The sequence below is a fragment of the Anolis carolinensis genome, chromosome 3, assembly GCF_035594765.1.
Source record: "Anolis carolinensis isolate JA03-04 chromosome 3, rAnoCar3.1.pri, whole genome shotgun sequence".
NCBI lineage: Eukaryota > Metazoa > Chordata > Lepidosauria > Squamata > Dactyloidae > Anolis > Anolis carolinensis.
In genome coordinates this window covers 162221352-162248909 of record NC_085843.1, presented here as the reverse complement: position 1 = coordinate 162248909, position 27558 = coordinate 162221352, and the positions used below count along the sequence as shown (strand labels likewise).

General features: G+C 39.9%; 1 protein-coding gene across 2 annotated transcripts in view; it reads right to left on the bottom strand.

The window, feature by feature from the left end:
- The window catches only part of afap1l2 (actin filament associated protein 1 like 2), a 166118-nt gene that overhangs the window by 71885 nt on the left and 66675 nt on the right, over positions 1-27558 (bottom strand). For both annotated transcript variants that reach the window (XM_062975692.1, XM_062975693.1), the window contains one exon: positions 1086-1214. In XM_062975692.1, coding sequence (XP_062831762.1) covers positions 1086-1214 — 129 coding nt within the window. The remainder of the gene's footprint in view (positions 1-1085; positions 1215-27558) is intronic.

Genomic DNA, 27558 nt, shown 5'->3' with positions numbered 1-27558 from the left:
CTATAGTCCGGCCCTCCAACAGTCTGAGGGACCGTGAACTGGCCCCCTGTTTAAAAAGTTTGGGGACCCCTGTGTTAGGGCATTGGTTCTCAACCTGTGGGTCCCCAGATGTTTTGACTTTCAACTCCCAGAAATCCCAACAGCTAGTAAACTGGCTGGGATTTCTGGGAGTTGTAAGCCAAAACAGCTGGGGACTCACAGGTTGAGAACCACTGTGTTAGAAAAAGAGGAAGGTTGTTTTACTGATGGATAGACTCAAATCAAGGAACCCATAGTCCTGAATCTGAAAGACCTGAAGTCAGGGAGGCCTCTCATTCAAGGGGTTTCCATATGTCCAAATCAACTTGACTACATTCAATACCAGCAAAGTTAAAACAACTGATCATACATAAGGTAAAAAGTAATTAAATAAGCATCTACTGTATATACTCAAATATAAGCCAAGTATTACAGCCCTTTTTAGGACTGAAAAAGCCTTGGCATATATTTGAGTCGGCTTATTCTCGAGTTTATAGGTAATCAGAGTTGGACAGTCTTATCTTAAATTACAGTTTTATGTAAATGTTCAAAAACATTTAACCTACTGATGCCTGAATTAATGTCATTTTATTGGTATCTGTTTTTATTTTTGAAATTTACCAGTAGCTCCTGCATTTTCCACACTTGACTTAATAAGTTTTCCTAGTTTTTGTGATAAAATTAGGTGTCTTGGCTTATATTAAAGTCAGCTTATACTCGAGTATATAGGTATATTAAAATATGGGTTGAAAACAGTTAGAAAAATGAATACAATAGAAGAACAATAACATTACAGTTCAGGACAATTAAGAAACCTCCTCCAATGGCCAAGTAAAAGTTAATAGTTTGAATAAATCAGGTCTTTTCTTGCCAGGAAAAAGAGAGTAAAGGAGAGAACAATGATAGTTTGGTTGTCTTTCCATCGAATTGGAGACACCTTAGATAAGATTCAAAGGTGGTGGAAATTAGGTCCATATGGACGTCAGCAACCTGCTGCTCCAAATAGTGAAGCCAAAAGGTAACATCATGTTTACAGAAAACAATTCTCTGTACATAGTAGTACTTACCATTTGATTTTGTACACAGACGAAGGAGGTCTGCAAGGAAACTCTTTTTCACTATAGCTGTGCTGCTGAGGTTTTCCTTATCCAGTATCTTCAAAAAATCTTCAAGTTCTGTGAGCAGCTGTTCCAGAGCTGAAACAGATAGAAAAGAGATTTGTAAATTTTTCTATGCTCCCATCACTGATATAATAACAATTTTCACAGAGCTTTAAATAAACTAGAATTTTTTACTCTTCAAGTTTATAACATTTAAATATGTGTGTTGCTTGACTTATCACATTTTTGCAAGATTTGTTCAAATAAAGTTTGCCAGTTCTGTCTTCTTGGGCTGGAAATGTATGATTTGCACAAGATCATTCAGTGGGTTTCCACCACATCTGAGTGGAGATTTAAATGTGGTCACCTAACCTTCTTGTCCAACACTGAACCACACTCTTAGAATTTAGATTGAAATCCCCATGTGAAACCAAAATTGGTGCTTTCAGCACCAGTGTGTTTCCCAGTTTTAAGTTAGCATAAAAATGGACTTGCTTTGAAAAATCTGACCCAAGTGTTGAACTGATAACAGGAAACATAGGAGATGTTCCATACATTTCTTTACTGCATGCCAAAATCTCAGCCAACAGTAACTGAAACATTTTGATGTACAAACATCAAAATGGCATATTTATTATGAAATATGTGAAACACATGGAGGGAAACTTTTGCACTTCAAAGTTTGGCACAATTTTTTGTTTTTCCTGATCTCACTGGAGCTTATAATAATAGGGAGGCTTGGTTAAACATAACTCGAAAGCTCATTCAGATCAGTATGCTGTAGTCAGTCCTCCAGTGGTTCTTTGCTATCTGGATGAGATTTCATCAAGCCTTCATTATGATGGCCTACACTTTAAGGACATTAAAAAGTGTTGTCGAAGGCTTTCATGGCTGGAATCACAGGGCTGTTGTGTGTTTTCCGGGCTGTATGGCCATGTTCTAGAAGTATTCCAGAATACTTTTGGAACATGGCCATACAGCCCGGAAAACACACAACAACCCTGACATTAAAAATACTTATTCAGAAACTATCCAGGGAATTATGATCATGTCACACACTCAGTGGACCTAGTTTAATTTTGCAAAAGAGAACTGTTATGACAAATGAAAACTTTATTTATAGCCCATCCTATCTCCCTGAAGGGACTCAGGGTGGCTTACAACAAAATAAACACAGTGGCAAACATTCAATGCTGACAGTAATATATAAACAAGTTATAGAAAAACTCAGTAAAAATTATAAAAACAACTTAAATAAACAAGACATAACACAATCCATATACAGTAGAGTCCCAGTTGACCGAGTTCCGGTTAACCGAGCCTTCGTATTATCTGAGGCGCTGCCGGGTCGCCTCTCCCTCTCCCTCTCCTTCTCTCGAGTGAAGGGAGCTCGACAGAAAAAGAGGGAGAGGAAGTGTCCCGGAAGCACCCCACGAACGCTGCTGCAGCAGCGCTCGTGGGGTGCTTCCCTGGGCCAATCCCTTGCCCTTTGGGAAGCACCCCATGAGTGCTGCTAGGCAGCAGCGCTCGTGGGGTGCTTCCCACGGGGCGAGCCTTTGTTGAGGGATATCTCCCCGGATCTCCCTCGGTCAGGCCCTTGTTGGAGGAAAGAGTTGACTCCAGCAATGGCCTGGCCGAGGAAAACCCACGGCACGCTCCGAGAAACGAGGAGCATGCCGTGGGTTTTCCTCAGCCAGGCCATTGCTGGAGGAAACTCTTTCCTCCAGCAAGAACCTGGCCAAGGGAGATCCGGGGCGCGCTCCGCATTTCTTGGAGGGACAGGCCCTTGCTCCAGCAAGGAGGAGGAGGGTTTGCTCCAGCAAGGAGCGTGCCACGGGTTTTCCTTGGCCAGGGCCTTGCTGGAGGAAACTTTTCCTCCAGCAAGGGCCTGGCCGAGGGAAATCCAGGGAGACATCCCTCGGCGAGCCCTCGCCCCTTGGGAAGCACCCCATGAGTGCTGCTGCTTGGATAATAGGGCCTCCCTATTATCCAAGCAGTTTGATTATCTGAGATTGGGCCCGCCCCTTTATCTCGGATAACTGGGACTCTACTGTAGTTACAAACATATTAAAATCTCACTAAAATCTCTAAAATTTGACTAAAATTGTTGGAGGGAAGATGGTGAACAGTAGATTAACAAGGTAAATGTTTAGAAGCTAGGTGAGGGTGCATATAGGTATACTTAATCCTCCTCTTCTCCATAAGCTAACATGCATAGATGTGTTTTTAAAAGCTTGTTAAAGGAGAGGAGAGAGGAAGCCATTTTTAATTTTTTAGGGAAAGAGTTCCAGAGATGGGGAGCGATAACAGGGAAGGCCCTTTCACCCGTTCCCACCAGCCGTGCTTGAGACATGGGTGAGACCGAGAGGAGGGTCTCCTCAGCAGACAATAGCACTAGAGTTGGTTTGTATACAGAGATGCGATCTTTTAAATAATCTGGGCTCGAACAGTTTACGGCAGTGGTTCTCAACTTGGGGCCCCCAGATGTTTCTAGCCTCCAACTTCCAGAAATTTTAACAGCTGCTAAACTGGCTGGGATTTCTGGAAGTTGTAGGCCAAAAACATCTGGGGATCTTAGGTTGAGAACTACTGGTTAGAGCTTTATAAGTAACGACCAGCACTTTGTATTTAGTCCGGAAGCAGATTGACAGTCAATGGAGATGCCGTAACATAGGAATTGTCCACTTCCTGTATGGCGCTCCAGTTAGTAAATTGGCTGCCAATCTCTGAACCAGTTGCAGCTTCTGAACTGTCTTCAAAAGCATCCCTACAAGAGGTAAGGAATGTTCTTAACCCTATATTTAAACTTTTCATCACTTCATACTGCTCCAAAAGAGCACGTGGAAGATCTCAGAGAAGTTACTCTTTTCGATGCAACTCTCAGAATCCCCAAACGAACATGGTCAGTAGTCACAATGGATAGGAGATATTACGGGTTGTTGTCCAAAAAGAAATGTTTCCAAAAACTTGGATAAGTGTATGCTGGTATGTATACGTTTTAAATAAGTTCCTGAAAAAGAATACAACATCATTTGTAAAAAGAAAAAGAAAAAAGAAAAGAAACAAAAGTATTAATGTCAATTGATGGAAAGTACAAAGCTCTGGGTATATTTGCCATTGTACTTTCCTTTCTACATACACCAGGACAATAACTTCCTGCCTATAAAATGTCACAAGGGAAGCAGAAACAGGGAGTATTCAATGAAATCCCCAGGCAAAACGGGACATATTTCAAAATGCTCAAGTCACTGCAAAAGGCAGGAAGAAACAACTTAGATTCCCTCAGAGCATGAAAATCTGGCAAAGTATGAAAGGTCATTCTATTCTTTAACATTGGCATCCCACCTTTTTTCCAATAAGTTTGCCCAATATTACATATATGATTCTCCTCTCCACTTTATAATCACAGAAATTGTGAGGTGAAGCTGAGAGAGAGAGAGATTGACCCAAGATTATACAGTGAGTTTCATGATTCAGAGAAGAACTGAAACTGGATCTCCCAAATTGCAATGGAACACTCTAACCATTGCACTAGAAAGCCAATATACTGGTTCTGTTAAAGGGTATATCTAGACTAGAATAAATGCAACTGGACACCGTGTTAACCACTTTAACTGTCATGGCTCAATGAGTTGTAGTTTTACAAGGTCTTTAAATGTCTCTGCCAAAGACTGCTGGTGTTTCACCAAACTACAAATCCCAGGATCCCATAGCATTGAGCCATGGCAGTTAAAGTATATCAAACTGCATTAATTCTACCATGTTTTCTCCAGTCTCTGATATAGATTTGAAGGGAAGGGAAGAAACAGTTGTTGCTGTTTCTATGTGTCCTCATGTCATTTCCAACTTCTAATGAACCTTTCATAAGGTTTTCTTGGCAAAGTTTCTTTAAAGAAAAATTTGCCTTTGCCTTGCTCTGAGGCTGGGAGAGTGTGATTTGTCCAAAGTCACCCAGTGGGTTTCCATGGCTAAGAAGGGATTGGAACTCTGGTTTCCAAAGTCATCACTTACACCATTAAAACACAATGACTTTCAAGTGGGAACAGCATTCTTCAGAACACATTGGGTGCAACATTTGATGAAAAGAAAGTGATAATAGAACTGGAGGCAGAACGATGGAGTTCTCCAAATATCAGGGTAAGATGTTTTCGAGAAAATATCAGAGCCAAACAAAGCAGTGCATCAACCCTCTTTCCCTGTACCATTATCTTTCCCTCAAAGCTATGTCAATTTCAGTGTTCTTTGTGTATAACATTTAACCATGCAACTCATCAAAAAATTGCAAGCTTTCGTACATGTCCCACCTATTTATTTATTTATCGTGTCAGAAGAGACCCAAGGGTACAGTTGTAATGTATTTAAAAACACAAAGTTTAAAAAACTTTGCATTATGCTAAATGTCCTTTGACCACACTTGGAATGCCTCTGGTGTTGCTATAAGAAGGTCCTCCATTGTGCATGTGGCAGGGCTCAGGTTGCATTGTAACAGGTGGTTTGTGGTTTCCTCATCTCCACACTCTCATGTCGTGGACTCTACTTGTGGCCCCATTTCTTAAGGTTGGCTCTGCATCTTGTGGTGCCAGAGTGCAGTCTGTTCAGCGCCTTCCACGTCGCCCAGGAGGGAGTCTCTCATTCACTATCAGCCATGGCTTGTCCCACCTGGTTTTGTGCAACAAGGAGCCCTGCATGGTAAGTTAGGCTGAGAAAGAGCAATTGGTCCAAAACCACTGAGTGAGGAGTGTAGCTGAGCAGAGATTTGAACTCAGACTTATTTTATTTCGTGTCAAAAGCACTGCATAATAAATAAGTTTAAAAGTGATAAAATAAAGGAAATCACAAGCAGCTAAATAGTTTTAGACCAAAAGTGGGCAACAGCAACCGCATTGTCTGTGGCTTTGAACAACTCCTCCTCTGTGCATGAGGCAGGGCATTGTGGGCAAGCATACATATGCGGAGTTGTTTGTTCTGCTCCACAGTCACACAAGGTGGAGGATTCCTCCAGGTAGTGCCACCTTGCCAGGTTGTCTTTTGATCTGCCAACTCCGCTTCTCAGTCTGTTCAGGGACTTCCAAGTTGCCCATTCTTGGTTTGCCTAATTCTGATCTAACCCAACTCTTTTACATTGTAACCTATTGGCTTGTAACATGAAGTCTCTGCAAGGAACAAGGGCTGCTGTTTAGAGCTTGGAAGATCCAGGGACAATTCCCAGAATCACTGAACTAGCAAGGTAATATGACCTAGGGGATTCTGGAAGATGTTTGTCCTCAAACAGAACTTTGATAGAAGCTGAGTGTGAGTTAGAAGGCTGTAAATGGAGTGTAAAAAGGCACCTATGAATCATCCACATCAAACAATGAATGCTAACGACAGTTCCTTTGCCATCACAGCCACCTTTCACGCTCCCCATGCATCTCCGCAACATCAGTCAAAATTTTCTAAGCTGACACCATCCATTTTCCAAGCAGATTGCTTTGAAGGAAAGCACTCAACTTCTAGCTGTGCGTTTATTCTTTGCTACAAGAAAAAAAAAAATCAAAAGACCAGCTGATCACACGGTGATGAGTTAAAGTAAAGTGTTCATGTTGCTGAAGAACGGTGGGAATGCTGCTCTAGATTTCCCAGCTCTTTCTGCCAGGCCCAGCATTAAAGGCTGAGAAGGGTCAACTGCCTATAGGAAAAGGAACGTCAACTGTAATGACAGCAGGCGAATGCTATTCTCTCCAACTGTGAAAAGAAACAGATGTGTTCATAAGGGCAACTGAAACAGCTGGGTGCTTTTGTCAGGAGGCTGGCTCTTCCAAAAGGAACAAAACACATGCAGACTGCTTCCCATGCGCCACCCACCTACCCCAGACTATAGTGAAGAAGGTGCTAAAACATTGGTGATTTATCTGCTATAGAAAGAAGCTTCATCTCACGTGAGCTCAACATTTGTGAAATCAGAGACCCCCGTCACAAATGAGACTAAAAAAAAAAACAGAGTTTGGAAAAGTTAGTTATTTTGGACTACAAAACTCAGAATCCTACACCCAGTATGGATAATGGCCTTGTTGACTGGGCGGATGCTGAGAGTTATAGTCCCAAAAGTATTTTCCCCCCAAGCTCAATGAAAATCTCTCTTGGCATCATGTGATGTGTCTAATTCTTTTTAGTTTTTGAACATATGAAAAAGTCAACGCATTTGAGAATGTGAAAAACAGTCATTTGTTATTTTATTTATTTGTTTATAGTTATTATTCTTGGCTGTGGGACTACTTAGTTTAAATGATGCAGCAAATTAATATTAAATGTGGTATTTAAGAGGCACATTTTGAGTCTCTACTTTTACCACAAACATCTGAAACAAAACAGCACCTGGGCTTTCCTCCAAGAGAGAGAGAGAGAGAGAGAGAGAGAGAGAGAGAGAGAGAGAGAGAGAGAGAGAGAGAGAGAGAGAGAGAGCACGATGAAATTGTTGGACTCTGTTAAGGTCTGAATCAGTTTAATGCTGGCGTTTGCCTCACTACCTACTTAAGTGATTCAAAAACCCATTAACAAGGACAGACAATCTGCTTCCAAATAGACTGAGTGGCAATAAAATATGAATATCCTGATGTTTGGAAAACCAAACAGTCAGTACAGGAATCTACATGGGGACCATCTATTTAGAAATGCAATCATTTTGAATAAATAATATAGCCAGTCAAGTACTCCCTTGACTTTAAGTACTGTATTTGATTTACAGCCTGAGAATTCATGGCAGCAGGTACAGCCGGGTGGGGAATCTGTTTTGACTAAAAGATTAAATTTCAATTTGGGAAAGTTCTTGTAATGTGTATTTCAGAAAGGAACAGGGCTAAGGAAGAAGGAAATGCCAAGTGGATAGCAGATGGGGGCAGAGGGGCTGGAATTTTTGCAAGTATGGATCTTTTCATATCACTAGACATCTTTTCTGAGGAGTAAATGTTGTAGCCTGGTCAGATTCTGAGTGCTTAGAACATGAGGAAGGGGATGCTGGGATAGATTTGGAGGGCCCAGAGGAGAATAGAAGTGGCCTGTTGAGAGTTGTTTTGGAATCTCCTGGCAGTTACCATGACACTGGAGAAAGCAATATCAGTTTTCATGAGAATCTGCCAGAAGTGCAGGCTGAGAGAAATGTGGGAGACTAATGTTTGTCCAGATCAAGGTGCTTGGAACTTTGAAGACAGAGCGTAAAAGAGACAGGCTCACTTACCCCAGAGTCTTAGAGACAAGGAGAGGAAAAGCAGGTGTGTGAGGAATAATGTCATGGGAGGGATTGAGGCCTTTTAAGTGGTTTTCTACTTAAACGTTGTATTTAGGTGAACAGTTTTTGGCTCCTGGTCTTACATTTTTGGATTCATGTATTCCAGTTTTTAAGTTTGTTCCTGTTTCTAGTTTCATATGTGACATAGGTTGTCTGCCTTGGATTCATGCTATCATGGCTATGGATATATCTGTGAATTGACTCTTGAGACTGTATTTTGGAATCTTGACTATCTTGGAAATAACTTTTTGAACTTCGATTCTCCTTTTTTTTTTTTAGATTTGCTTATTTATATACATACTCTTCTCTTAATAAACTTTTATTTACTGGATTACATGAACAGATTGTGGTTTGAGGCAAAAAGGTGTTTCAGGGCTCTAGTGCAACAGTAAATTCCAATGCAGCAGCTTTGCTAGTTGCGAAGCGCAGCTCAAATTTATGCAACACCTTTCCTGCCTGCACTCTACCATTCACTTCTAAGGAGTTCTTACTGTTGACCACTGACTGGAGACAATAACTGACACCCAGATTTGGCTCCTGGGCTGGAAGTTCCTTGATGTCTAAAGCACGGATTGTGTAATGGGCAGGCAGACTCTTGCTTGCTGCACCATCACAATCTTTAGACAAACTTTTTCCAACCTGGCTTCATTCACCTTTTATGGCACATTATTTTCATCAGTTACAACTAGTGGCATCTCAAGCTGGGATTGAAGGGAACTGTAAGTCAAAATTTCTGGAGGGAACTGGTTTTAAGAAGGCCACTTTAAATACAACCTGACTGTGGTTGTGCGGGGGGAACATGGCTCCATACAATCCCTCTTTTCTCTCCCCCGATTTTGAGCTTTCTTTAAATGTTTGAAGCTAGGAAAGTCTTATTTCTAATACAGTACAGGGTTGTTTCAAAATGACAGAGCCAGTTTCAAAGCAGTGTATTTCACAATGGCAAAAAGTTACAAATAGTTTTAAGTTATCAAGTTTTATTAACAATGTTAAGCCAGAGACAAATCTAAAAAATAACCCCATAAATGGAGAATACCTCATTAGGTTGCATGACCACCAACTTGACTAAGTGTCAAGAGTCAGACGCCAGTTAACAAACAAAACAGAGTTTATTCAGAAGATAAGCCAAAAGTAACATAAACACAGAGGGTGTCCTTGAAACACTTCACTACCAGTGTTTCAAGAGTAGTTCGGACAAAAATATAACTCAAAAACAAGCCAAGCTATTTTTCCACGCTGGCATTCAATAAAAACTAAAAGACGCTTCAGTTCAGCTTTAGAGAACAAATTGAGTTGACTGCTAGAAAATATGCAAAATAAACAAAGACTTGAAACCTTCTCAAAGGTGCAAAGTATAACTGAAAGTGCAAAAGCCTCTTTTGGCTCCAAACCGTTTCTGAAACAGCCAGCCGGCTCTGCGGATTTAAAGGGACAGTTCCCAAAAGAAAAACACCAAACTGGTTTGAAAACAAAACAAACTAGAAATGCAGTAAACTGCTTCCACGGTGCAGATAAAGCCGAGAGCTTCAAAGGGATGATGAATAGCCGTCGTCAGGAGAATCCAAGGTCAGGTCAGGAGGCAGCAGCAAATTCCGAAGGGCAAACCTGTAGTCAGAAGCCGGGAGTAGTCATCAGTCAGAGGGCGAAGACAGAAGCCAGGTCAAATTCCAATCCAGAGTCCGAAGAGGGTGCAGTCATCCAAACCAGGTCCACGAAAAGGCACAAAGAGCCAAGCAACGATGGTATCAGCAGATCCGAATCACAGTCCAAGTCCAGTCTTCACGAAAGCACAGAGATCCCAATGGCGCCTCAGCAACACCTTGCCACACGCAAAGTGCAGTGGCCAAACATTCCCATTTTATTCCCCTTCCTCTTGGGTGACCAAACACTCACACCCAAACACCAGGTGTCCCAAATCTACTCAGAGTCCGAACTCCACACAGCTAGGGCTTGTGGATCAGGAGTGCCTAACAGTTCGTCGGAGTCCCAATCATCCTGCCCACACTTAGCCCCATGAACACTTAAAGAACCATCCTCCCTTCTCCAAGCATCCCAAATGGGATCTGCTCCTGCAGAAACCCCAGGTTCAGCAGTATCCATAGGCCCCAAATCCCCAGACATCTCCGGTGGCTGTGCCCATTCAGTGCTCACTTCCCCAGCCACCACCTGTTCCTCAGCATCCATTTCCCCAAACTCCCCATCTGAATCTTCCTCAGAAGATCCCCCATTAAGCTCTCTAAGTCGCTTCCTGCGCAACTTCTCCAGTGAACCCTCATCACGAGGGTTTTTTCTTCCTCTTCGAATCCCATCACCATCAACCATAATCCCCGAAGGCGCAGTCACAACACTAAGCTAGCAAGTGTTTGTGAACGTGGAGATTGTAGAGATAATCCTTTGAAACTCTGTGCACAAGCAGTTAAACTGGTAAGAGGTTCATTCATTCATGGTTGCAGAGATATAGCAGTTTCAAATCAGGTCTATCTCTTTGGTACACCTTGTATAATGGTTCCAGACCCTCCAGGTGTTTTGGATCCCAGCCAGTTTACCAGCTGTTAGGACTTCTGGGAGTTGAAGGTCAAAACATCTGGGGACCCACAGGTTGAGAACCACAGCTCTGAGTGCTTATGGCTAGAACATCTCTCAAAAAAGGATTCTACCATCTGTCTCAGTTGTTTTTCCTTTCTGGGTACTGAAAACCTGAGATACATTCTAAAACAAATGTTAGAGGAATATCTGCTAAGACTAGAGTAGCTGAGCTCTCAGGGCTGTTTGTGAGGTAGGGAGTCCTATCTAGAGTTAAAAAGGATAGGTGAGTTGATAAATAATCAGTTGCAATAACCAAAGGCAAGCACTATTGGTTATTTGGACTCCATTTTTCAAAAAGTTTGATTACATTTTCATGCCCTCCAACATTTCAGATGAAAACTGGGACACGTCTTTATTTAGACAGACTTCTGGATCTTGAATCTTTAATTATTGAGTAAACCACAGAGCTGCTGAACTTGCTGACCGGAAGGTTGGCGGTTTGAATCTGGGGAGCGGGTTGAGCTCTAATGGTTTGCCCTAACTTCTGCCAACCTAGCAGTTTGAAAACATGCAAATGTGAGTAGATCAATAGGTACCGCTACAGCAGGAAGGTAATAACGTTCCATAAGTCATGCTGGCCACATGACCTTGGAAGTGTCTACGGACAATGCCGTCTCTTCAGCTTAGAAATAGAGATGAGCACCAAACCCCAGAGTTGGACATGACTGGACTTGATGTCAGGGGAAATCATTTATAGGGTTGTTGTGTGTTTTCCGTGCTGTATGGCCATGTTCCAGAAGTATTCTCTCCTGACATTTTGCCCACATCTATGTCAGGCATCCTCAGAGGTTGTGAGGTATATCATATATCTCACAACCTCTGAGAATGCCTGACATAGATGTGGGCAAAACGTCAGGGGAGAATACTTCTGGAACATGGCCATACAGCCCAGAAAACACACAACAACCCTGTGATCCCAACCATGAAAGCTTTCGACAACACAGCAAACACTTACCTTTTACTGCATACATATGTGTAACTAATAAGCTATTCTTTTTAATTTTTAATGTTCTAATCTTTTATTGAAAATATGTTTAAAATGTTTTAAATATTTTAGCATAATGAATTTCTTTTTTAATCTTTTATAAAACAATTGTTTACTGGTATCTTTTTAAAATATTGTACGCCACCTTGAATTCTATTCTGAGAGAAAGACAGGACATAAATCAAATCAATCAATCAATCAATATGTAGCCAAGTGACATCAGTGTATGGTAAAAATAAAAGTTATTTAAAAGGAAGAAAGACAAGCTTTGAGGAACTGCAGCCTGAACCTACTAGGAATGGAAGGGATTCTACCTCTCCTCTCCTACAAGTTGAGTAAAAATTACTTTTGTATTTTGAACTCAATTTATACCAATGATAGTAAGCAGCCGGGGGGGGGGGGGGGGGAGGTGATAGAGGAAAGAAAGCTGGAGATTTTAAAAACAGTTGAAAGGTGAAATGAAAGAGGATTAAACATGAGTATTCTTGCAAAATCAGGACTATTAAAGGGTATGCAGTTAATTATATCATAATATAAAAATTATCTTTACAACTTCAGTTATATACAGAATGAAAACTGTAAAGATAATTTTCAGAAATGCTATATATTCTATACTTTAGGATAATCACAGCAACTACAGCACATGATTTTTGGTTGACATCGGAAACTGCAAACGAAATATTGCCAATGGACATACAAAGATAAATGCTACATTCCTCACCAACGCCCATTGTGGCTCAATAAACATCTTGGTTTTGCTACCTCCCAAGGATTACAGAAAGGGTGGTTGCAAAGCACTTCAAGGCTACTGAGCTGCATTTCTGGCTCCATCAGTTACAAACAATGTAAACCTAGACAACAGTGAAAAGGAACTAAAACAGATTTGCAAGATAACACTAGTTGTTCATAGGACATAAGAAACAGGTCACTTTCTTTCAACCCGTCAAAGCTTGTACCAGACCACAAGGCAAGAATGTTTCCAAAGAAAGGAACCTGTGGAGTATATATCTGAGATCAGTTTAGATCAGTGGTTCTCAAACTGGGCTCCCCAGATGTTTTTGGCGTACAACTCCTAGAAATCCCAGCCAGATTATCAGCTGTTAGGATTTCTGGGAAATAAAGGCCAAAAGCATCTGGGGACCCCAGGTTGAGAAGCACTGGTTTAGATGTTGGGATTTTTGCAAGCTGAACTGAAAATCTGGAAATGATTTGTTAACCATACACAACAAATAAAAACGCAACTACCTTTGGAGAGCAGCCCCACTGAAGAATTAATGAAGTTTGATGCCACGTAAACTGCCAGGTCTCAATGCAATGGGTTTTATGAGGAACTTAGTTTTCTCTAACAAATTGTGCTGATGCCTGTTCATACTATAACTCCCAATGATTCCACAGCATTGGGACATAGAGGTTGAAGTGGAGTCAAACTGCATTAATTCTATGGTGTAGATGTACCCTTGGTCCAGCAGTCATTCCACCTGGGGAAATCTGAGAGTTATAATTTAAAAAATAACCTTTCAAAGCTCTAGTGAATCATAGATTTGAAGAATCCTACTTCTTGTCTTTCTATACGATATGAAACATGATAAATAAAAACAATGGGCCTTGTTGCTTGTGGGCTGAGAGCCCAACAACTGAACTCCATCAGCACAATATGGGCCATTCTGGAAGTCCAGACAATCATCTCATTGATGGGCTGTCATCTCAAAACCAGGAACTCTGAACTTTAAGTAAGAGGCAGCAAAAAATGCACACAAGGCTTTCCAGTTTATTGAACAAATAACAGACTAGCTTTCCCTGCCCCTCCCTGGAAGAAAGTGGTGGGAGGACTCAGGATGGAGGAGAAATGAAGGGAAAGAAACAGTCAGAAAACATTGTGAAGACAAAGCTGTTTTCCTCCTTCCTGCTACAGTCACAAGCTTTTTGATTGTCTTATGGAATAGTTCAGCATTGGTGAGCTGTGTCATAAACTTTCTGAATCTACTTGTTCTGGTCCAGACTTAATGAAGACCCCTTGATTAGAAAGCTTACCTCTGGTTTTTTATAGTTCATTATTTTAATTGCACTTTCCATTTTGCATAACAAAACCTCATGTTTTGCCCTGCAAAAATGCTCCAAAGTCTTCTTATCTTCAGGAGAACATTGGAAATCTTTTGAGCCAGTGAATTCAACTGAGTGTATATTATTGTGGCACTTTTTTATCAAAAGAGGAAAGCAGCAAGGACTGTTGCACCTTGGGAGAGTATTGCTTATTACTGCCCATGTTGGAAAGTACATGCTTTAGGAAGAACTTGAAAAAAGTACTTTTTGCACTACAACTTCTTGAATTCAATGGTTCTTAAAGTGTGCTCTATGGAGCCCTTGGGCCTCCAGAAAGTATACTGAGGGGCTCCGTGCTTTCCTCCTCCTCCCCATCCAAGCTTTCCCATCCAAGCTTTTCCCTTTCCCAGAAATGGGTGATGGACTAACTGTTGAAAAAAAAAGACCAAGGAATGGGAAATGACACAAATACATGCTACATCTAAGCTGTTTCTGAGTATAGGCATGCTAAGGTTGCTACCTCTAGCACCGTTACATGGAGCCGAATTAAGAGAAATGACTATATAGCTCAGTAGTGTCTCCTAATTCTACCTTTCAGTCTCAAAGTTGGACTTGAGATCTTTTGTATTCAAAGCGTGTGCACTATCACTATACTACAGCCCTTCCCCTTCATGGTATTAGACTGAGAGAGATCCAATCTTTCCAACTCTGCATTTCCAAGAAAAAGTGAGATAATTGTCTTGCTTGCATTAATTACACTCTATTGGCACAGAGGACTAAGCAATAGCCTGCACATCGACACCATTTTATTCAGTCCTTGGCAAGGTGGCCAGGTGACAGGGAGAAATAAGAGGTACAGCATTAAACAGGAATAAGGAGAACAGTGTGGTATTTGGGTAAGGAAAGAATTTTAAGAGAATATTTTATTTACAAATTATCTAGGAAAATGAGATTGCATGCCTGAAGGTTTTGTGATCACATATCCATTTCCCTTCACCATAACATAACTGAGATTTGAAATTCCATACTAAACAACAGCTAAGCACTTGATGGAATTCTATTTGGGACTGTTGAATGCCTAGGAGAAATAAAGAATTAGTTCTTGCAATTCAAGTAGGAGTGGTAGAATTTTTTTCAATGATGGCCCTTCTATCAAAAATATTAATTTCCAAGTGCTGGCAAATTCCAGTGCCTGCTTCTTAACAATGACATTGATTCATTCACTCACTCAGCAAAACAGAGTCTTTTTTCCCATCATTGCAAATTCTGGGTAGACTTTGTAGACCTTCAACAATACTCTACAACAGTGGTTCTCAACCTGTGGATCCCCAGGTGTTTTGGCCTGCAACTCCCAGAAATCCCAGCCAGTTTACCAGCTGTTAGGATTTCTGGGAGTTGAAGTCCAAAACATCTGGGCACCCACAGGCTGAGAACCACTGCTCTACAACTCCCATTATCCATGGGACTGATGATATCCACAGTTTTGTTTACCCATATCCAACAAAATATGTCTTCTCTTGGCATTCTCTAAATCAGTGGTTCTCAACCTGGGGTCCCCCGATGTTTTTGGCCTACAACTCCCAGAAATCTCAGCCAGTTAACCATCTGTTAGGATTTCTGGGAATTGAAGGCCAAAAACATCAGGTGACCCCAGGTTGAGAACCACATTTCAGTAAGGTTCACTATTATCTGTAGTTTCACATATCCATGTGCAGTGCAGGAACATATTCCATAGATACATGGTTGTACCATACACATATTTGAAGACAACACCATTTGCATAAGCCTAACAGAATGACGGATCTATTTATCAATGTGTTTCTTGTCAGCTGGTTTGAATTCCAGTATTGCAATCCCACATTTGAAGAAAACAATATCGAACCTGACCTAATAATGTGCAGATGAAAGAATATTCAACAATAATGGCTTTTGTATTTATGTAGTTATGGATTTATTTCCATGATGATACCAATGGCAGATAACCCATTTTGAGCAGCAACCAATTATTGTAATGATATAAATAATGTGAGAACTTTACGTGTAAAGATATGGTACCTTTTGGTCAGCTAGCAAATTAATGTGTTCTGGGACATTGTTTCTCTGTCTTTGGCCTTCTAAGTGTTTCTATATTTCATCTCCCAAAAGTCACAACCAGGATGGACAATGATTTGATGTCAAAAACATTTGTAGAACTAAACTTTGAGAATTACTGTTCTAGGGCATGCAGTATTTTAAGTTATGATTTTATTAGGGGAGCATCCTATTCAAAGTTGTAACATATGTTGTAATGCTATGTTGTCCCTCCACATTTGTGGGTAAAGCATTGGCAGATTATATTATTTGCCAATTATTGCATTGTCGCGATCTCTGCCTCTGCCATATACATGACTGAGAAAAACAAATTCAAGCACATACACACATATGAGCACACACACACACTCCGCACAGGTGGCCCTGACTGTAATTCTCCAGAAATCCCAGGCTTAGCAAAACACCCATTTTCCAGATAATCAAAGATTTTGTTCCTCATCTTAGCCAGACTTTATTTTAAATAAACAAGAGAGGAGAGTATTAACTATAGAAAGAATGTTAGACAGTAATGAAGACCTAAAAAGCCATTAGATAAAGGACTCAAAGGTATTGCTAATCCCACCACAGATTTGAGAACTTGGTTTATTGTTTTGATTTAACGTTTCAGCATAAAGCCTGTGTAAAAAAAACTCACACTTGCTGATGAAGGAGTTTGTGCTCTTCCAGTAACTTCAGTCTTCTCGGAATATTTGATACTCATGTTTAGCTCTTTAATCTCTCTTTTTTGTGCTAAGTAACCTCCAAGAGATCCCTGTAGCTCAACTATAATTCGTCTAGTTCTCTTTTCTCAGCAGAGCTGTAGATTAGTACTTAGGTTGTCTTCTATAATTTAAGAGTTGTCTCTTTATACACTTTTGGAAACTTATTTTCCAATTTTATTTATTTATTTATTTCCAACATTTCTATCCTGCCCTTCTCACCCGAAGGGACTCAGGGCGGCTTACAACAATGGCAGTAATTCAATGCCTACACAAGATCAAAATTACACAGTACATAAAATCGATTAAAACTATTAAATACAATATAAAATTTTAAAAAACAATTTTAAAACAAATAATCAGATCCATTCATCCACAAAAACCTCGTACTTTAGCCATAAAGCAGTCCGTGTCAAATTCTAAACTTGTCGGTACAGTCTGGATCTAATGCTTGATGTGATCTGACAAAGGCCACATTTGAACATGGTTCTCAAACTGAAGTCCCCAGATGTTTTTGACCTTCAACTCCCAGAAACCCTAACAGGTGATAAACTGGCTGGGATTTCTGAGAGTTGTAGCCCAAAACTTCTGGGGACCCCAGGTTGAGAACCACTGGTGTACAGTAGTTCTTTGAGTGTTGGACTAAGACACATGACGACCAGGACTTGAATCTCTCATTACAGGAACCCATTGGGTGACCCTGGGAAAGTCATATTCTTTCAGCTTCAGAGGAATGAATGGGCAAGCTCCCTCTGAATAAATTGTGTCCCCCCCAAAAAACCCCATAATAGGTTGCCTCTAGGATTACCATAAATTTGAAACCGAAAGTACCACATTAAGAAGACTGCATCTCACTTTACTGATGGTCCAGTTCATCAAATTATTCATTATGAAAATCTTATGTATAGTGGTGATGATTAATAATATAAAGTTATCATCCTATCTAGGGGAAGGAAATGCATGAGGAAGAGGAAGGATGTGCATATTACTGGTCCTATTAATTTCAAGTGGAAGTTGGTACCTTCAATGGTTAATGGGGCCCTTGGTTTTCATCCAAACTGTAAAGAAGCGATCCAAAGTTCTGAACCTATTTTGGAGATACAGTTCAGGGACAATAGTATTACTTTTCTTGTTGTCATTCACTGACTTCACTCTTGCCTTCAGCAACCAAAAAAGCCTGTTTTCGAAGCATTTGAGCAGTACACAATGTGAAGCTCTATTCATGCCCAACATATTGGCATGACTTTATTTCTGGTTGGCAAGATATTTCTAGATAAATGAATATGCTGAGCATGCCTCTTCAGGATGTCAAGTCTGTTATAAAGGTTCATAACCATGGATGGCAATTGCATTTGTGAGACCTCCACAATGGGATCCCAAACCAATAACCAGTGGTTCAACCCTATAGTGGTCTTTCATGGAGGTCCTTCTATTATTAATCATCACCAAGGTAGATAAACATCTACAAGGTGGATAAGCAACCAAGAATGGTACAATTCCATACAGTGTATTGTAATGCATCACCACTGAGAAATATAATCTGAGTTTGTTCCCAAGAACGTATCTATAAATAATATTATTCTTACAATCTCTTCTATCTCGGCTTTGTAGCATTTTCTCTAATGAGAAAGTGTTACTTCTCAATTAATTATATGCTAAAGAAATCCATTTAAACATCTTCATCCAATTAAAGTTCATATTCTATACACAAACTTGCAAGCTATCTCATCAGCCAAAAAATGCTGTTTCTTGGTGGGTCAAGGGTGTGAGGCATTGCTATAGCAGACTGCGTTTTAGTAGGAAACACAAAATCAATATTTCCAAAGGGTCACACACTTTCTATTTAAAATCTCAGCTGCAGGGCAATGGGAGAAATATAAGAAACCTGAGACCAATTTTCCTTAGTTTCCTAATAATAATCTGGACTAATTCCTTTCAGCCTCAAGCTTAATTCAACCCAGGATATGGTTATTATCATACTAAACAGGAAACACCCTTAAATAATCATTACATATCAGTGAACTCACAGAGATCATTCCTTTCATCTTCAAAGTACATAAAAGCCAATAACTAAATTAAAACCTAAAACATCACTATCTCATTTCAAACTAGAGTTACAGAAGAAGGTTTTTACATGTTTCATCAAAATGTAAATTGACAATAGAAAACTGTAATGTGGAAATTATTGGTTCTTAAGATCATGTTTACAGCACACATTTTATTTTTATTGCTTTTGAGGCACAAGAAAGAAAGAAAAGCTGAAATTTTTACAGTCAATATTTGTAAAATAGAATCATTTTTTTCTATGCAAGTATCTTATACCAAGAAGAAAGTAGTACAAATTGAGTATTTCTTATTTGAAATGCTTGAGACCAGTGTTTTGGATTTTGGAATACTTGTATTTACATATACAGTGTTCCCTCACTACTTCACGGTTCACTTTTTGCGGATTCGCTGTTTTGTGGTTTTACAATAAACTCTAAAAGACTAATAAACAATAAAAAATTTACAATTTACAGCCTAAGGAAGGGAGGAAGGAGAAGCCAAAGGGAGAGAAAAGGAGCCCAGGTGGCAACGGGAGGAGAAGGAGGTAATTTATCAACACACAATTGGTTGATAAAGACTTAAAATAGTGTAAAACTACTAAAATAATGTATAAATATTAAAATTAATATAGCGTCCCTACTTCGCAGATTTTCACTTATTGCGGGTGGTCCCCCATGATAAGTGAGGGAACACTGTATGCACATAATAATGTATCTTGGAGATGAGAACAAGAGATCTGTGTTTCATACATATTTTATACATATAGCTTGAAGGTAATTTTACACACAATATTTTAAAGAATAATAGAGTGTATACAAACTGAACGACCAAAAAACAAAGATGTCACGATATCAGCCACCCATGTGGACAATATTGGATTCTGAGAATATTTCAGAATTCAGAATTTCATATAAGGGATGCTCAGCCTGTATCTCAATAATGTTTCTTGCAAAAAAAAATATGACACACTGAAACAAATGTCTTCAAGGAATCCTGTATCTCCACAACTATACAATGAAATCCATTTTAAAGATAGAAATGTATATTGGTTTTGAATACCACTTACATGACAGAGGTGAAATTTTACAAAATGGAATAAGATTGCTTTTGGGCCTGAGGGACAAGTGGGTCTACTTCAAAAAATTCATGTTGACCTTCAATCCCCAATTAAGCATTTTCAGTAAAGATAACCCCCAGTGGCACAGTGGGTTAAACCACTGAGCTGCTGAACTTGCTGACAGAAAGGTTGGTGAGTCAAATATGGGGAGCGGGTGGAGCTCCAACTGTTTGCCCCAACGTCTGCCAACCTAGCAGTTTGAAAACATGCAAATGTGAGTAGATCAATAGGTGCTTCTCTGGCTGGAAGGTAACAACATTCCATACAGTCATGCCGGCCACATGACCTTGGAGGTAGAAATGGAGATGAGCACCAACCCCAGAGTCGGACATGACTAGACTTAATGTCAGGGAAAAACCTTTACCTGATGCTATAACATGACATTTTACAGTTTTTCCTTCTCTGTATAAGAATATTAACAAAGTAAACAGCTTTTGGTGTAAGAAAATTATGGGCCCCTTTCTTGAGTCTCCTGGTCCAGGCTGATGTAACAAATGATTTGTTCTCTTTTAGGTCCTGGTGACCATCCTTTTGTGCTGTATCGCTCCCAACCAGTTTTATAGATACAGAAGCCCATGTTAACACACTCTGTTAACAAACATGGTATTATTTTGCTCAACTTTGTTGAATAGTGCTGTGACAAAGGAGTTAATTTTCTGAGGGATATTGGTTTCAAGGCAGAGCTTGAAGGAATGCCTGTAGGTCCAACTGGGAAGAGGGGAGAGGGAGAAGGAGAGAGAGAGCCTAATAGTGAGGCTGGAGAGATTACATTTTAAATTATATAGCAGTTTGAATTATAATGTTAAGAAAAAATATAATGATACTCTGTAAAGGTAAAAGTTGTTGGTGATGCTTGAAGTGTCAAAAGATATAAATCATACAGCAGAAGGAAAGAAGAGTAATGTTAAAATCACAGGTCTACATTTTGTCAAGATGTTGTCAGTTTTTGATGTTCCCAGACGTTGGCCATAGACTTGATCTGGAGGAACTACAAATGCTTAGAGAAGTATTCTTTCCAGGAATCTGTAGCTCAGTGGTTCTCAACCTGTGGGTTCCCAGGTGTTTTGGACTACAACTCCCAGAAATCCTAGTCAATTTATCAGCTGTTAGGATTTCTGGGAGTTGAAGGCCAAAACATCTGGGGACCCACAGGTTGAGAATCACTGCTCTAGCTCCTCCAATAGACTTTATGTTCATATCCCAGCAGATGTTGGGCTACCAACAACCTAGAGTCCCAGTGAGACCATATTAATCAAATCCGCGAATAAGCAAATCCACAGAAGTTAAACCCACAAACATGAAGGGCCAACTCAACAACAATTAGAGGTGCCATGCTGAAAATCAGAGAGGGCTCCCACTTCTTCACACAAAAGTATCCCTCCAGAAGGCAAAGCAGACAGTGGGGTTTAATCTCCTTCATTGACCAGGTCCCCTTGGTTTACCATATCACCACAACCCTTTTGCCAGAGACTTTAGTTACTTACAAAATAAAATGCACATGGAATCCAAACCAATCACTGATTTTTCAACCACTGTGTACATCTGATGTTTGTACCTTCTCAGCACAGTTTGATCCTCTTCACAAATAGCACATTTAATGCATGCCCAGGGTATATGCACAGCACACACACACACACACACACACTTAGAAGCCAATTTTACTTATCACAGAAATTGGGATACACTAGTCACAGTTGCTTCTCTATAATACATGATGCAGTGAAGTGACACTGGGGACCCGTACTGACGTGATGGCTAGAATAGTTGTGCATGCCAGCTTATTACCAAAAGGGTAAAATGGGTGGCTTTTCCTTTATGATCTCATTATGGTCCTAGACATTTCTTGCGTTTATCAGTATTCACAGGAAGCATGTTGTTGTTGGTAGCTAAAGTAAAATGCAGTGAGTTGAGAGAGGAAAATGAGTTCGATAGTGTACTGGAAGCAAGGAGGCTTCAAAAAGCTTTGTTTGCCAGATTCGAAGGCGATGTGACAAGTAGCTTAGTTTTTTATGACAGGCTTCAGGAAATCATTACAATGTAGAAATGTAAAAACTAACTAGACACTCTTACAGAAACCCAGAGAAGCACAATTCAAACTAACAACCGAAATACTCCTTGGTATAGAACTCCGCAATTATACTTTCCTAGTCTTCTTCAGGAAAGAAAAGCCTGCAGAATTACAATATTGTTTAAGTTACAAGTGCAATAACCGGATTGTAACATTTAATGTCTGAATAGCCTCTTATCTCAAGCTCTTTTTTCCTCAAGTACTCATCACAGATGCTTTGTTTCTTTGATATTTCTTGCCACAAACAGTGTCCTTTGAGGAGCTGGCATGCCATCAAGGAATACATTTCTGTTGAAAATAGGTCATTTGTTTCATTCACAATTTCCTTTACTTACAGGAAGCCTTTGTGAATTATGGAATAGAATAGAATAGCTTCAAAAGACTGAAGGATTTCAAGTCAAATTATTAAGAGTTCAGCTGAATTCTGAAAGCCAATTCAGAATTATACTAATAAATCTTCACTAAAAAAGATGATTTTATTGCACAATTTATTATACTAATAAATCTTCACTTAAAAAGATGAATTTATGGCATTATTAATTACATTAACATGTGTATGCTTTTTAAAAAAATGCAATTTAGTGCAATCTTACAGCCTTTTCCAGGAACAAATACCACATTTACCTTGTTTCTCCCCTTAACTACCTCATCATCCATCTTTGCCTGAATTTTTCATTTTCACCTTCAATGCAAGTGATATTGTGTTCAAGTGGCACATAAGGAAAGGAAAAAAAACTGAAGGAGGTCCATGGCGTATAGCCTGAATGTGGACCGGATTTTTGTTCTTGCGGCCCACAGTTTGAGAACCACTGCTTTAGCAGCACTGATTTAACCCATGGGTTATTTTTACTTTGGCATAATCCAAATGAACATTAATTTCAGATACCAAGTGTGCTTAATGCAGCATAGGCATTTGTTTTGTATGACAAAGAATATATTTTCAAAGACACCTATGAGATCCAGGCATAGCATGGACTAAAACAAAAAATAATGTGAATACTGTAAACATTTGTCGTCGTAGATGGCACCAGAGAAGACCTCAGCTATAGTCATGGCCATTTATTTTCCACTTGTAGTTATGGTAAACCACAGATTCCATTTTTAGCTCACAAACAGACACAGCAACAGACACAGCTCTGTTTCTATAAGCTGGGTAAGTCAGTACTCTGAGGATCAGAGGGACATGGTTTTATTAGCATGATTCGGTTATCTACAATTCTCATGCTTTGCATACATTCTGGCTGCTCCTGGTCATGTTCAATGGTATTGCAGTGGCAGAGTATGTAATACTTCCCAGAGTGCAAACTGAACAGGAATCCTGGACCTTTAATGGTTGTATAGGACAGGGAATTTCGGTAGGTGTTACTTGTCACACAGCCAGTTGACAACCAATATTTGAACTTTTACAAAGGAACAGGAAATCTCTCTAGTTTTCACTTTGACAGTCTTAGGACTTTATCCCATGCTGCCCCACCCTCTCCCAATTTCTAAACACTTAGAATCCATTGAGGGTACGATATATGACAGAGTTCATCCCACAATACAGGGGAACGTCCTGTTGGTGCCCATTATGCTTCGCTAGGGCCGGGCTGTGGCGCAGCTGGCTAGTAACCAGCTGCTATAAATCACTACTGACCGAGAGGTCATGAGTTCGAAGCCTGGGTTGGGTTAAGCCTCTGACCATAAAAAAAAAAATAGCCCCGGCTTGCTGTTGACCTAGCAGCCCCGAAAGACAGTTGCATCTGTCAAGTAGGGAAAATTTAGGGACGCTTTATGCGGGAGGCTAATTTAACTAATCTACAACACCATAAAACTGCTCACGAGGAAAGAAGAGGAAGAACAGCCACCCCTGTGGCCGGAATCGTGAAGCTGGAAAGATGTTAAAAAATGTCTCTGTGTCTGTCTAAAAAAAAACAAACAAACTGAAATGTTGTTGTCTGTTGGCATTGAATGTTTGCCATATATGTGTTCATTGTAATCCGCCCTGAGTCCCCTTCGGGGTGAGAAGGGCGGAATATAAATACTGTAAATACTGTAAATTTGAAATAGTCCAAAAAAGGGGAGAAGATGGTCAGAGGTTGTCTTCTGGACTCAGGAACCAGAATATAACTGGAGGAAACATTAAAAAACATGTGGGATGGGAACTGTCAAATTTGCTCATGTTGAATCCCTTCAGTGACGTTGAGTAAGGGTCATTCCTGTGGGCGGTCCCCTGCCAAGAATTAACATTTCTCTCTCAAAATCCTGCTCCATGAATCTGGCATGGTAATTTTTTCAAAATTAATGCAATCATTGGAAATACCAAAATTTCAAAATATCTTGGTTTTGCCTGACTGTACTGATAGCTTTATAAATTTCAGACTCCTACAATGGAGAGTCCTGAGATTGGGAGGAAAGCCCAGTATCCCCAGACTGGTGTCTCTTTAACGTAAGTGCCTTGTGTATATTTCAGAGCAGTAGGATTGGAGCGAGAAGAAAGCCCAGTATACCCAGAAATTTTTCCCAAGGTTTTTTTTTAATTGAGTTTTTTTTTAATGGGAAGGAATTGCACTCGCTCATGTGACAAATCTGAAAATGGATGATTTTTGGGAGAAAGGTCAAGAAAGAACAACATGTGATAAGCAATAACAAATGAAACAATGTGCTTTGTAATGCTACAGGACTAAATGCTTAGGTAAACAGTGAGCTGAGCTTGATGGTCGAGTGCTCACCCTGACCGGGCTTCGAACTGGCCACCTTTCGGCTGGTAGATCTTATTACTGCTGGTGATTTACCAACTGTGCTAAAGCCCAGCTTCCTGTTCACTTCCTGTTGTCTCACCCCCGTTCTTTATTATAAGTTATTTATAAGTCAGATTTTTGTAACTTGGGGGACTGTTTCTAATATGAACTGTGCAATCTTCACAGTTAGTTTCCCACACAGCTGTGATCACAATTTTGAAACCATTCAGTTTAAAAGGATGTGCCAAAAGCCTATCGGCTATCTGAGGATGTTAATTTTGGAGAGGGGTTGGTCTCGAACACAATAGCTTGATTTCCTCCCTTTATCGCAAAATCAGCTTTGATTAAGAGAGCTGTGTCCTTTCACTTGCGTATAACTAAATGGGATGTGTGTCAAAATATCTACCATTACAAAACAAAAACAAAAAAACAACCCTAAACTGTCTTGAAATCTTTTTATAACTTTTTAAAGGCATATATCAACAGCCTAAACACATACTTCCATCTTCTTTAGATTTTTCCTTTGAAAATATTGAGACAGGGGATTATTAAGTGGACCAGAAAGCTCCCATTGTCCAAGCTATATTCAGAAGAGTTTTGCATAACTTCTATGATAAAACAACAGAAGAAAGATGAAAAGCCTTAAGGAAGTACTGTAACTGGAAACGGCAGTCATACAATTCAAAGCAGCTGACAACAAATATTTTGGATCAAATACTAGGTTTCCCAATTTAAAAGTACATGGATAGGAGCGAAATCATTGGATGAAGCTTTTCCAGTCACTACAGTGCTGTGCTATATACAACTGACAACTGTAACATGAGAAGAAAGGAGAACCATGTAGCTCTCCATATATATATATATATTTAAATGACAAACCTAGTAGTTGGCCCAAAATATTCATTGCTAGCTCCTTTTGAACTGTATAACTTCAGTTTCCAGTTACAGTGCTTCCTTTAGACTGCATTTCCCAAAATTCCTGAGACTATGTTTCCCAAAATGTATTGCTTTGTATTGTCAAATCTGTTTAACAATGATATTTGCTGCCTTGACCACAATTTTTAAGTGAAAAGGCAGGACAGGTATTAAAATATTACCACCAACAACAATAATGTGATGTATGTGTATGTTCAATGTGTTGTTGAAGGCTTTCATGGCCGGGATCACAGGGTTGTTGTATGTTTTTTGGGCTGTATGGCCATGTTCCAGAAGTATTCTCTCCTGACATTTCGCCCACATCTTATGCTTGACCTCTCCAACAACTATCATGTCAGACTACACAGAGAAGCCATTGAAATTCACAAGCATGTGGACATGTTCAACAGAAAGGAGGAAACCATGAAAATGAACAAAATCTGGCTACCAGTATTTAAAAAAACTCAAAAATCAGAACAGTAAATAAGAAGCAACACTCTGAAAACAGAGGAGTTCCAGACATGAATCAACCAGGGGCAGCTGACTCTGAACAAAGGATGCCCCCAGGTAGGAAGAAGCCAGGAGATGAAGTTATTCAATGCTAATTAAGGTGATTAACTACAACATTCACACTGGCCTCCAACTGACAAGAGTTCTTCTCGCACCCTGGACTTTCCACAGATATATATAAACCTTCTTTGCTTAGTTTCTCCATACCTCACAACCTCTGAGGATGCCTGCCATAGATGTGTGTGAAACGTCAGGAGAGAATACTTCTGGAACATGGCCATACAGCCCGGAAAACATTCAACAACCCTATGTATATGATCTTGGCCTTCAGGATGACTTCAGGTTACCCAATGGCTTTCTGTGGTTGAGTAAGGAGTTGAACCCTGGCCACTCAGAGTTCTAGACTAAGATTCAAACCAATATATCATCTTAAAATAACATGATATAGGCAGTCCTTGAGTTACAAACATCCAACTTACAAATGACCCACAGTTAAAACAAAGTGAGACCAGAGGAAGTGAGAAAAATCTACCCCTCAGAAGGGAAATTAACTCCTGAAAGAGTTATCATAAGGGAAATGTGTCTCCACTGACATATCCTTGTTCCTACAACAAGCCAAATTTTTCAAAATCCAATCACAAGGACAGAAGTGAAGCAAAATCTTCTGAACAGGGACATAAAGAGCAAAACATACCCTTCCATATGCTATTCAAAGCGTGCATGCATGAGTGTGCACACACACACACACACACACACTCAACTTAAGAACAAACCTACAGCCTATCTTGTTATCAAGTTAGGACCCTGCTTGCACTTTACCCACTGGCCCAGCCTCTCATCGTTGTCTAGGCCCACCCTGGAATCCTAACCATTGGCAGTTGAATTTCACCCAGTGGAGTAGTACTGAAACTGGTTTTTAATTCTAAATGAGTACATTTGATTTAATAGTAATTATATTATAATTTATTATGGTTCTGTTGTATGTTTTTGTGTTGGCAATTGAATCCTTTACCTATGTTGGAAACCGCCCTGAGTCCCTTCAGGGAGATAGAACGGTATGCAAATAAAATTTATTGTTGTTGTTGCTGTTGTTGTTTGTAACTTGGGGATCCTGTACAGGGGTGCAAATGTCTAAACGAGCATAGGCAGTCTTCGGCCCTCCAGGAGCTCCAGGCCACAGTTCCTATCTGTCTCAGCCACAGATTACTAGAGTTATAGTTCAAACATATAGTTCAAACATTTGGGGGAAGCCAAGTTGGCCATTCTTGGTCTAAAGGTGGCACTCTTCCAGTACAAAATACCAATGTCTGTGCATTTAACTGGACTACAAAATTTTGCAACCTGAACAAAAGATCTCCCACCAGCTTTCTATTCCCATAAATGAAGTCCCAAATTACATC